This window comes from Amblyomma mixtum, chromosome 9 (assembly GCF_055824585.1).
Source record: "Amblyomma mixtum isolate Tamu chromosome 9, ASM5582458v1, whole genome shotgun sequence".
NCBI lineage: Eukaryota > Metazoa > Arthropoda > Arachnida > Ixodida > Ixodidae > Amblyomma > Amblyomma mixtum.
This window is the reverse complement of record NC_143020.1, coordinates 51,353,842-51,365,005: the sequence shown is the minus strand read 5'-3', so window position 1 is coordinate 51,365,005 and position 11,164 is coordinate 51,353,842. Positions and strand designations below refer to the sequence as shown.

Genomic DNA, 11,164 nt, shown 5'->3' with positions numbered 1-11,164 from the left:
CATGTGCCCCCACGTTGACCTCATCGAGGCTGGAATGGCCTAAGCACAATAATATCGGCTATGTTACTGAAATATTCCTGTACTTCTATCAGGTAAAGAGTTATAGCTTTGCCATGAAAGCAGCGCTCACTTTCCTCAAAAGTTATACTGCCACGTGCCATGTTGCTGTTGAATTTGAGATTTTGCTCCGGGTTGAAAGAACTACTCGCCACATCTGTCTGTATGCCTGGTACTAGAGGCCAAAAAAAGGCACAACGATAAATTCTCCACCCGGCCGCATGTGGGAAAACACAGCGGAGGTATACCACACATAAAAAAAACGTTTTGATTTTATTCGTGATATGTGCTACTTGCTTTTTACGAGGACGCTCGTTCAGTGTATAAAAGATGGAGCTTTACTCCAAGGTTTTCAATTCTTTCAGCAGAAGCCATGAACGAAGTATTCTCTTCAGTCATCGTGGCTGTTTTCCTCGCGGTCTTTGTATGTTGCCAAGACTGTGGTAAGATTTTATTTCCATAGATCGTATTTTGTCCGCATTTAAGATGAAAAGGACACACGCAAAATATCTTGTAAATTATCAGCACTCAGAAACTTTTTCGAAAACTCATCATTTAAGTACAATGTTGTTCTCTCGTGACCATGGTTTTATTCTCTGGCTGAATAATCCCCAGAACATGGACCGCTTGAGAAGCGGGACGCCCTACATCACTCCTCAATTGCGTGTTTTTGGTATGAATAGCAGTCAGAAATGGTGCAACAATATTCAAAGACCAATGAAAAGTAACATCACTGAGAAGATCAGAAAGACGCACTATGAATGTTACAGAAAACAAATTTGAGCAATGATATTCATTGCGCCCTGAATATCTCATATAACTATAGTCCTTGGTAGAGGGAGGGTGGGGTAGATGGTCCTTGGCGATCACAAAATGAACAAGGGAGGGGAAAACATCAGGTTGCTTGAGCCATCGTTTCGACAAGGGGACTTGTCTTCGTCTGGGCAAAGCGTTCATCATTGGCAGGGATTAAATAGGGCCTTCGCTCCGAGGAGCGAGGCCCCGGGTGGGGGAAGGAAAGTGGTGTGAGAGGGGATGCGTGTCAGGAAGGGGAGGGAGGTGAACCTTGATTCGTTAAGCTGCAATAGTGGAAAAACTTACATCCGGGGGGTGTGTAATGAACAAAGGCTTTGAAGGGGCTGCGACGGGGGGGAGGCGCTGGGTGGACCTGTAAAACTCAGATAAGAGGATTAGTCAGCGTGGCACAGGGAAATGAGAACAAGGCAAACAAAATAGGCTGGCACTGGAAGGAGAAAGAAAGGGGGGGCATTTCCAAGGAAGGACAAGGTAGGGGGGGGGGGGAGAAGGCTCGAGTTCAGAGAAAGCCCAAAGCAGTTCTGTGAAGTATGTGAGTGGTGCTCACCTATTTAGGCAGATATGCGGTCCGCCAACTCAGTAGTCTTTTTGCATTTGAAAATCTTTAAAAAAATTCCCCCTCTACAGACAGAGTTTGTTCTACTTCACTGACTGTTAAATTTTTATTTGTTTCCAAATGAGTAGAGCGCAAATTGTGACCTAATTCCCGCCAAAAATTATGCATTTCTTCTTCCAGAGGACCCTGCAAAATGCACCTATCCAGACGGTATGTTTCGAGTTTTATAACTATCTACACTTAGGTTTCTGTTTCAGAAATCCCTTTAATTTCTCGAGCTACTCAATTTTGTTCAGGTTATACAGAATATCTCTGTGCAAAACGGGATGTACACTGGCACTTTGGGAGCGTGTGTGTTGAGAGGAATGGGGAAGACATATTACCATTACTTCAAATCATTCCAGGGGTTGAAGACGTAGCACGAACTCGATTATAGAACCTAGAAGGCTAAATAAGAAGCGTGGAAGGTTGAAGGCGGTGCGTCTTGTACACAAACATTACATCCTGTGCCCAATTCATGATTCACAGGTTTCATGGAATATTTTCAGCAAACAAGCATGAGGACACAATGTCCTAGTATGGAAACCTCGGGTAGTTGGTTGGTTGACATGCTAGGGGGTTTAAAAGTACGAACAAGCAAGGATCTATATATTATATACTATATATATTACGTAGATTACTTTATACTATACAGTTTATGCACCATTTAAAATTCTTGCGCGTTTTTCACTATGCACTCACGCAAGTTTGCAATAGGGGATTTCATAAGCATAAAATAGGATTGTTCATATGCAGTGCTTTCTGTTCGGATACCTAGATAACCACCGAAAAGCGGAAAAATATTTTGCGCACTTGCATCCCAATCCCAAGTTTGCATGCCAATGTCGTTCGTTGATACTTTTGGCGCAATAAAAAGTAGGTTCTACTCTAAACAATCAGGCCCAAATAATGTTTATGAAATGAGGGTCTCCTTAGCTGCACAAAATGTACAGCGCAGCGCTTACTTTGATAATTTAGAGCTGCATTTAATTGTGCAGAAGAGCATAATTATTCCTGTTGAAGTATTGAAACTTTGTAGCTTTAGTGGAAAGTAACAGAGTGAATTAAAAACGACAAATCAAAAAGCAATTTTAAATTTTAAGCAATAACATGAAACCGCTACACAGACGCAGTGGCACGCCACTGCAATAAGCAAGGACTCTGTTTCTTAAGAGCCTTACCGAGGAAGATGTAGAGCGGGATCAGGAAATAAATATGTGTGTGAACGTTAATGCTCAGAGTCGTGGAGTTATGCCGAGATTATTGTGCCTCTTCCGTGCAGGTTGCAAGGAACCTCAAAGAGTTGGACCATGCCTTGCGCTTGTGCCGAAGTACTATTTCAACTCTACGACCAGGAAATGCGAGCCCTTCAAATGGGGAGGATGCTGCCCAAACTGCAACAATTTCCAAGAGCAGGAGGAATGCGAAAGAAACTGCCTATCAAAATAATAACACGCAGCTCGCAGTCTGCTCTCTGTGATGCGCGTGGGCCAAAAACGCAGAAAGCATGAAGAAATAAAAGTTTCAAAAAAAGTTTACATTGAATATTTTTTTGCCGCTCGACGTCAACGTGCCACGCTTGTGACTTAGACGTTTACTAGCCCTCTTTTAGCATTGGTAACGCTACGCTTGTATATGGCTAGAAAACTTCTTAGGTAGACCTTTTCTTGAATATTTTTAGGCGTTCCTTTTTAAATTACAAAATGGGTGCCTAGATTATTTTACGCATTTGAAGAATGATTTCAGTGCTACTTTTAAACCTTCTAAAGCTTTAGAATTGTTAAAGAGTTCATGTTTGTGATATAGCCCACCAAAATAAAATTACGGTTTGGTTTGGTTTGGTTTATGGGGTTTAACGTCCCAAAGCGACTCAGGCTATGAGAGACGCCGTAGTGGAGGGCTCCGAAAATTTTGACCACCTGGGGTTCTTTAACGTGCACTGACGTCGCACAGTACACGGGCCGCTCGAATTTCGCTGGAAGCGAAATTCGACCGACGCGGCCGGTAACGAACCCGCGTCTTTCGGGTCAGCATTCGAGCGCCATAACCTCTGAGCCACCGTGGCGGCTCAATAACAAATGAAGATAACAAAACTTGCAATTGAAAATAAAAAAAACAGGCCCGTAACAATTTCTTTTTAAAAATGTCGGTTTTATTTATCTTCTTCTTTGACAACACTTAACCACGCATCATATTCTGCTCAAAAGAGCACTGCATGCTCACGCTGCGCTGTTGTTACGCAGAGTTGAAAACAGTCCTGAGCCCAGTGCGAAATAAACACATAACACTGATATTTTAGTCATGAGGCTGCTTTCAATCAATCAATCAATCAATCAATCAATCAATCAATCAATCAATCAATCAATCAATCAATCAATCAATCAATCAATCAATCTATCTATCAATCAATAAATCAGTTTATTCTGCACTGCAAAGACATTTTACAGATTCAGGCCTGCCGAAGCCTCATTGGGCTGTATGGCAGCGCCTGGCAGGTAGCGGCAAGTCGCGTGCGACGCTTTACAAAATAGGATTAGCAGAAAGCAACAGAAAATTAGGAACAGCAAAAAAACGTTCAAACACATCACACTTCACAGTTAACCGGAAAAAACGCTGAATACACTAAACTACATCAACAACAAATGTATATCAGGCAATGTAGGAGATGAAAGTCCAGGGATATCACCATGAAAGGAACGACGAGACCAAACAGGCGCTAAATTATAATATAAATCTTAATGAAAAACAAAGTAAATTTACAATTTGAAATAATCGCTTCCATCAGTGCTTAGTTGAAGGATTCATACATGAAACCACAGAGCACATGGCAACGCAGGTCTTTATTTTCTGCTACATTACCGTCACCGTGCAGCTCACATCTAACGTGCAGAGCAGTCGCATGGTAATTTTTCTACCACTGAGGCCGTTAATGGCTGCATGTAGGGGCCATCTATTGTGCTTCATACTGTTTACAGAAATTTTCTCAAGTAACATTCGTGATTCGATGAGTGTGAACTAATAGAATATTGAAACTGGAAATTTGTTTTGAGGAAAGGAATTGACGCAGAACCTGTCTGACATAACCGAACTGCGGCGTAAGGGAAGAGATAAAGAAGGGAGTGAAATAATAAAATTAATAGTGCTTTAGCTTAGTTTAAACCGAGATAGAAGGCGCAGCATCACGATGCTTTAGCCTGGCAAAACCTTGTTATTCTGTTCGTTGACCGTTTCTTTCGCATTTTGGAGCTAAACCATCGTGATGCTACCGCTTCTCAGTGGGTTTAGCCAAAGCTAAAGCGAGGTTAACTATTTTAAACTGTCTCGTTGTTCAACTAATTAACGCACTTCTAACGTGAATGCCTTTTATTATTGATGATTCTTGGTGACAGCTACGATTAAACTGTGGTTGTCGGTAAAGACCTTTGTCTTGGTGGAAATCAGCGAAACATTAAGCGAGGCTTGGATTGGTTCTCTCTGTAAGACGAGATCCCTGATTATTTTTATTTCTTGATAGGTTGCCCCAACCTAATGTATGTATGACGAGATCAAAGTAAGTACTACATTGTGTTGTATGCTTTGGTTCAAACTAGGTTAGTTCTAGGGTAAAACGCTTATTTAGCTTAGATGGGGCCGGACAAGGGCAAGTGCCCGTTGTATCTAGAGTCTAGACACCATTGTTCAGTACTGAACTCCATGGCTCTGACTGCAAGGATACTCCACAGCTGCTATTTATGCGCGCCTGGACGCATGGCGTCACGGCCTAGCACGTGAACAGCCCATGTGGACTTCGTGCGTAGGCGCACTGCCGCTCAGGCGCCTAACACGTGAACACTACTTTTGGAATTCTTGCTAAGGCGCGCCTCTGCTGCAGCCCTGACGGCTCGGCCTAGCACGTGAACACCGCATATTTGGTTTGGTTTGGTTTATTGGGGTTTAACGTCCCAAAGCGACTCAGGCTATGAGGGACGCCGTAGTGAAGGGCTCTGGAAATTTCGACAAACTGGGGTTCTTTAACATGCACTGACATCGAACAGTACACAGGCCTCTAGAATTTCGCCTCCTGCGTTTTTCGGGTGAGCAGCCGAGCGCCGTAACCACTGAGCCACAGTGGCGGGGCTGACCACCGCATGTAGACTAATACTCCTGTTACACTGGCAATTGCAACGGCCGTTAACGCAAACGGTAGTTGAATGCCGTAACGGCCGTGGGAACGGAACGGTGGTGGCTGCGCTCCCACGGCACTTTACATGTTCGGTCGGTTCACTACCGTTTCGGCGATTTATCACGTGACACTTGAACTTTTTACCTCGCCAACTCAAAAAAAATTTGTTGATCTAATAATTTTCTGCGCTACATGCTGTGCATTGTGTTTTTCTAACTATTTCCAAGAGTTGCTTGCAAAACAAGCGGAGAAGCTTATTTAGCCGATCCAATCCGATTTATGGCGTTGCAAAACGGCTGCGTTTGTTGTGGTACTACAGTACTGCTTATTGTGGTTTCAATGTGGTGGAGCGTCCCATTTCACGTTCCATCGCTTGTACTAACCGCAGCACCACAGTGCATTTCTTTTTTTCTTTCGTATCGCGATTGACCGTCTGCGCGATTCAGCAGGTGGTGTGTTGAACGTGGTGGGACTTCGCGACGCGAACCCGAGACGAGCCGTGGAATGGCGCTTAGCCGGCCGCTTCATGAATGCGACCGTGATCGTCCACCCGATTTGCTTCTCCTGGTTGCGCACTACGAGGCCTTGTCAGCAAAAAGCGCTGAACTGCAAGCTGTGCGCGTTCAGAAAGCGTCTGTCAAGAAGAAGCGGAAAGCGGCAAGAAGGCGGTGTCGCAGCCTCGCTGCACTCGCTGTGGCGATGTCTGCCAGGCAAAGGAGTGTGTGGATGCTTTCCAGACCACCGTCTTGGTACAACACCACCGTGCCGACGTTGTCGGATGAAGACTTGAAAGCCAACTTTCGCGTGACCCGTTCCACATTTGCATATATCGTGAGCTCGTGTCCCTCACTAACAGGGGAGGATACGAACATGCGAGCTTGCATACCCCTACACCAGCGCGTCGCCCTCTCTCTGTACAGACTCGCCACATCGGCAGAGGAAAAGACTGTGGCGCATCTTTTCGGCGTGGGTCGGCCATCCGTAAACCTGATCTTCCGCGAGTTTTGTGACGTTGTTGTAGATGTTCTTGAGCCCCAGGTTGTGCGGGTTTCGTCAATGAACAATGTTAGACACCACGTGCGACAGTTCGAAGCCTGCGCAGGCTTTCCGCAGGGCTTTGGCGCGCTGGACGGTTGCCATATAAAAGTCTCGTCAACCAAAGGAAACACGCAGGACTATTACAACTACAAGGGCTTGTATAGCATATTTTTTCTTGCTGTTGTTGACCACAACTACAAGTTCATGTTTGTTAATGTAGGGTCTCCAGGACGCAATCATGACGCAGCAGTGTACAGAGGCTCTATACTACCGGACGTAGTAGGGAGTGATCTCTTCACTCTACCAACCCAAAATATTGACGGGATGCCAATAGGAGCGGTCCTCCTCTGTGACCAGGCCTTTCCATTGCAGCGTCACTTGATGAAGCCTTTCCCACACATGAGTGCAAGCAACCCTACAGTGCAAATGTTCAATTACACTCTCTCAAAAGCGAGGCGTGTTGTTGAGAATGCCTTTAGGAGATTGAAGGCTAGATTCAGGGTCTTGAAGATGATTGAGTGTCATATTGAAAATGTCAACAGCATTGTCCGAGCTTGCTGCATCCTCCACAATGTATGGGAACACATGCGTGATCAGTGCGACACACAGTGGAGTGCTGAAGCAGCAGCCGGGGAGCTTCCGCATACTGTATGTGTGAGCAACGCAGTGAGCTCGTCAGGTGAAAGTGTCCGACGTGCTTTGGCCAAGCACATTTGTTCATTGAAGTCATGACTACTTTGAAAAGCTTTGTTTTATGCATCCAATTGTGAACAATGAACAGAACGTGAAAGACTGGGCAAGTTTGTGGCAATTTTTGGAGCACGTGTGCACACTGGTCTTTTATTCACCGTTCTCTGGGCAGTCAGGCTGACGCTCCTGCCGGCCTTCAAAGTACTGGCGAATAACGCTCACCATATCGCGGTGAACGTCATTCGCCTCCTCCTGGAGACTGACCGTCTTTTTGGCCAACTTATATTCTTTTTTGGGCATGCTTCTGGCACGGTTTTCTTGCCTTTCCAGCAGCAGCACAACCTTCTCCATTGATGATGTCGGCTGTCGCCTTTTCCGTATGTGGCCTTGTTCGGCTGAGGCAGCAGGTGGTGATGCCTGGCTCGTCAAAGCCTCGTTGGTCGAGGCCAGACTGGTCAACGCCTCGTTGGTCGAGGCCTCGACATTTGTGATGTCTAGGCTGCTTGGCGCTTCTAAGGGTGGCTGTGAGGCAATAATCTCAGCACCCTCTGGCAGCCGTTCCACCATGCCCAGCTTAAGAAAAGAAGAAGAACGGAAAGTTACCGAATGTTGCTTCTAAGGGATTATTACTGCGTTGCATGATGAGTGAAAGTGGTGCACATAACGTGCAGAAAGATTTCAATATACCAGAATTTTATGCAAAAGCTGCCGTTTTCTCTAAAAGAGTTTTGGTACACCCTAAAGCACACAGCCTACCCTGGTACCCTTTTGTAACATAAGCATCCTTACCTATCTCGCCCTCTTTTTTAACTCCATGAAAAGTAATAAGTATTGTGCCATCCAGTATGGCGGAAATGTTAGGCAATGATTTCTATGCTACATAGAGTGTGACGCTTATTGAAGTTATCTGTGCATTTTTAGTACTCTTGAACACAACAATGCCTTATGCTCATGTCATGTGTTTCAGTAACATGAAATTCTCTGAACTTTGCTGCCATCCGTCTCCGGCGACAAACGTGGCAAGCAAAAAAACAATTTCGGTTTGTCAGTCGATTTCAAGTGTTTACATGCAAACAAAATAAACAAATGTTGCGCCTGAAAGCTCTCCTGTACCAGGCTTCTATCATTCAGAAGGAAGGTGTTTCCAAGGAAGGTGCCGCTTGTAAAATGGGCACTTAGTTGCCGCCGACCCAGTGCCAGCAGTGCTTTCCTTTCTGAAATAAAAACAAAGTACAGCTAAGAGTCACTTCTTTATGTCGTAAGAGATGAACATGAATTTTTTTTCTGCACAAGTACAAACTGCCAAGAACAATGAACCTCTTTGTGCTGTAAGTTAAAACAGCAGGCAAAGAGGTAAACAACAAGGACAACGCTGTTGAATTACGATGCGAGCTCAATAGGCTTCGATGAAAATCAGCTGATAGTCAAGATACAAGTTATTATCGTATAGACAATGTCAAGACATAAGTTTGGGAGAATGTAGAACGTGTTGTTGGGCTAGTTGGTTCAATACTTCAGACATGGCAGTTGCACGAAACACACACACACAACACAGGGTACGGGACGAGCGCAAACTTACCACTGATTTTATTCAAAGGACACAGCACGTATTTAAAGGAAAAAGGAGAAAAGAATAAACTTTGAGCATGAGCAGCGCAAGGATACATCATGTGAAAATCAGTGACACCATGGCCTGAACTTAGATCATCTTATCGAGAAAGGCTACCTCATTATTGAATAGTACAATCGAAGAAACACCTATACATGCATCTCCTTCTTTCATTATGAAGTAAGCTTCCATAACTTTTCTCGTGCGATTGAATCGCGACTCTTGCCCGGAACTCTAATCTCATCAAGCCGTGGCCGACAGTCAGTCCGGGACAGGCAATGCTTTGCCAAATTAGATCCCTCCCCCGTTGTTAGCGATAACCTATGTTCCCGTGCACGATCGTTCAAGCAGCGTCTAATCTGGCCTACGTACGTTTTTCTTTCTGATCGAACAGACTTCTCGGCGCAAATACGTTCTGTCAGGCTACGCTGGCCATGCCCTGATTACGGCAAACGGCTACATATTATAACCAATTGTACTACGCTAAGCTGTGATCGCTATTCCTGCATTGCTGCATGAACATTACAATGAGCCCGAAGCGTCGAGAAAGTCACGTTCGAGCTCATGTCAAGCAAAACTCGGCGTTGGCTCTGGCATTGCAACACACGTCCGGCCCTGCGGCGCGCCAGATTTCATTGAACATGCCTGATAAGGCCCTATGTCGGCTGAAAAATCACTAATATATTCATAGTAACTTACTTGTGAGCCTGGGCCAAGTTCTCCATCTTGTGCTTTATTTGCTTGACAGTCACGCACACAGCGTGCCCACATTCTTCGCTTGCGAGCTGATTGAAGAGTGCCGTAATTCTTAAGTACACGGGCGCGTTGTGTTTTTGCGCTCGCAGTTCGGCCAGGTGGTCCTGCCACAAGTTAATCAGTAAATGCCTCAGTGACGCTGTGCACGCAAAGCGTTTTTGCGGCGGGGCGCTTGCCTGCAGCGGGGACGCGTTGCTGCTGGGGCTGCCATCTTGCCTACTTCCCGACGAAACGGACGGAAACGGCGGCGGAACGGAGACCGGCGAGCTCCGTTGATGTCAATCACCGTTGGATTTTCCAACGGCGCTGGCGCTGCCGTATAACTCCACCTAACGGCCGTTACGGCCAACTGCCGTTTTCCTTACCGGCCATTAAAGTGTCCGTGTAACAGGGGTATTATTCCTAGGCGCGCCAACGCTCCTTCTCTTATAGACTTGGTTAAAGATGGCGTGACGTACGCCCTGTCACGGAAACGCCGCGTTTAGGCTCTTCGGCGAGCCGAAAGTCAATTACGTGACCTAATCGTGGTAGACCTTGACGCGTCCTCGATTTGACCTCGACTTGACCTTGAAATGACCTCGACCATTGACCTTGTCCCCTTGACCTGTCCAACTGATTGACCATTGGTATGACTATTGATCATCCACCGGTTCTCCGAACTTATAAACTGAAGGTTTGACCTTGGCTGAGCCTTGAAGGTGATAGGCAATGCACGGCGGTCTTATCTCGAGACCTCTAGTAGTGAAGCTACTGCTTAAAAGGAAGTGCGTAGTGGAGGCCTCCGGAATGATTTCGACCACGTGGAGATCGTCAACGTGCACTGACATGTAACTTGCACACAGGTTCCTGGGGCGTTTTGTCTCCGTCGAATCGCGGCTGCGGAATCTAATATTGCATTTCTTGTTTTCCGACGTTCAGTGCAGTGCTGATAGAGACAATGGAGGGCAAGGCTTCTTAATGATTCAAAGAAAGAATAAACAAAGATAAAAAGCGCGAGGAGGGGCGATGCTTTTAGACGCGGCGTAGAGTGGAAATGGAAGGAAATAAGGGGCGACAGTGAAGAATATAACTCTTCTCGAAGAAAGGCAAGAGGGCCGAGAATAAAGATTAGAAGCAATGCCTGCTGACTGCTGCTTCTTAGTTACAAGCTTAGAGGCTACGGTATGCTCTCTGATATGTGGTGGGTGGGAATGCCGCACTCTTGTTCCTGGATTAAAAGGTCTCTATTGCCTGTTCGAATGTCTTATGCCTGCCACATTTATGCCATATACATCTGAAGTTGGTCCACTCAGCACGCTGTTCAGCTAAGTACTGCTCATGTTCTGACGCATAAACATTCCGTACCAACGCTGACTGCGAAGTGCATAGAGGACGCATCTTTAAGTTTGTCTCCACTTCATAAGCAAGACCTGCTTTCGTGTGCTTAGCCCTCCGAACCCCA

General features: G+C 45.6%; 2 protein-coding genes across 2 annotated transcripts; one reads left to right on the top strand and one right to left on the bottom strand.

Moving 5' to 3' along the window:
• The first annotated feature begins 430 nt into the window (after positions 1–430).
• On the top strand, positions 431–2,917 carry LOC149328975 (kunitz-like toxin PcKuz1). Its single transcript, XM_089560254.1, has 3 exons — positions 431–500; positions 1,610–1,639; positions 2,751–2,917. Exons 1-3 carry the CDS (start codon positions 431–433, stop codon positions 2,915–2,917), a joined length of 267 nt encoding a protein of 88 aa, XP_089416380.1.
• A 4,591-nt stretch (positions 2,918–7,508) lies between these two features.
• LOC149328974 (uncharacterized) lies at positions 7,509–9,738 on the bottom strand. Its single transcript, XM_089559777.1, has 2 exons — positions 9,667–9,738; positions 7,509–7,931 (listed from the first exon to the last, which is right to left on the bottom strand). The coding sequence occupies exons 1-2, from the start codon at positions 9,736–9,738 to the stop codon at positions 7,509–7,511; spliced, it is 495 nt and encodes a 164-aa protein (XP_089415903.1).
• Positions 9,739–11,164: the final 1,426 nt, after the last annotated feature.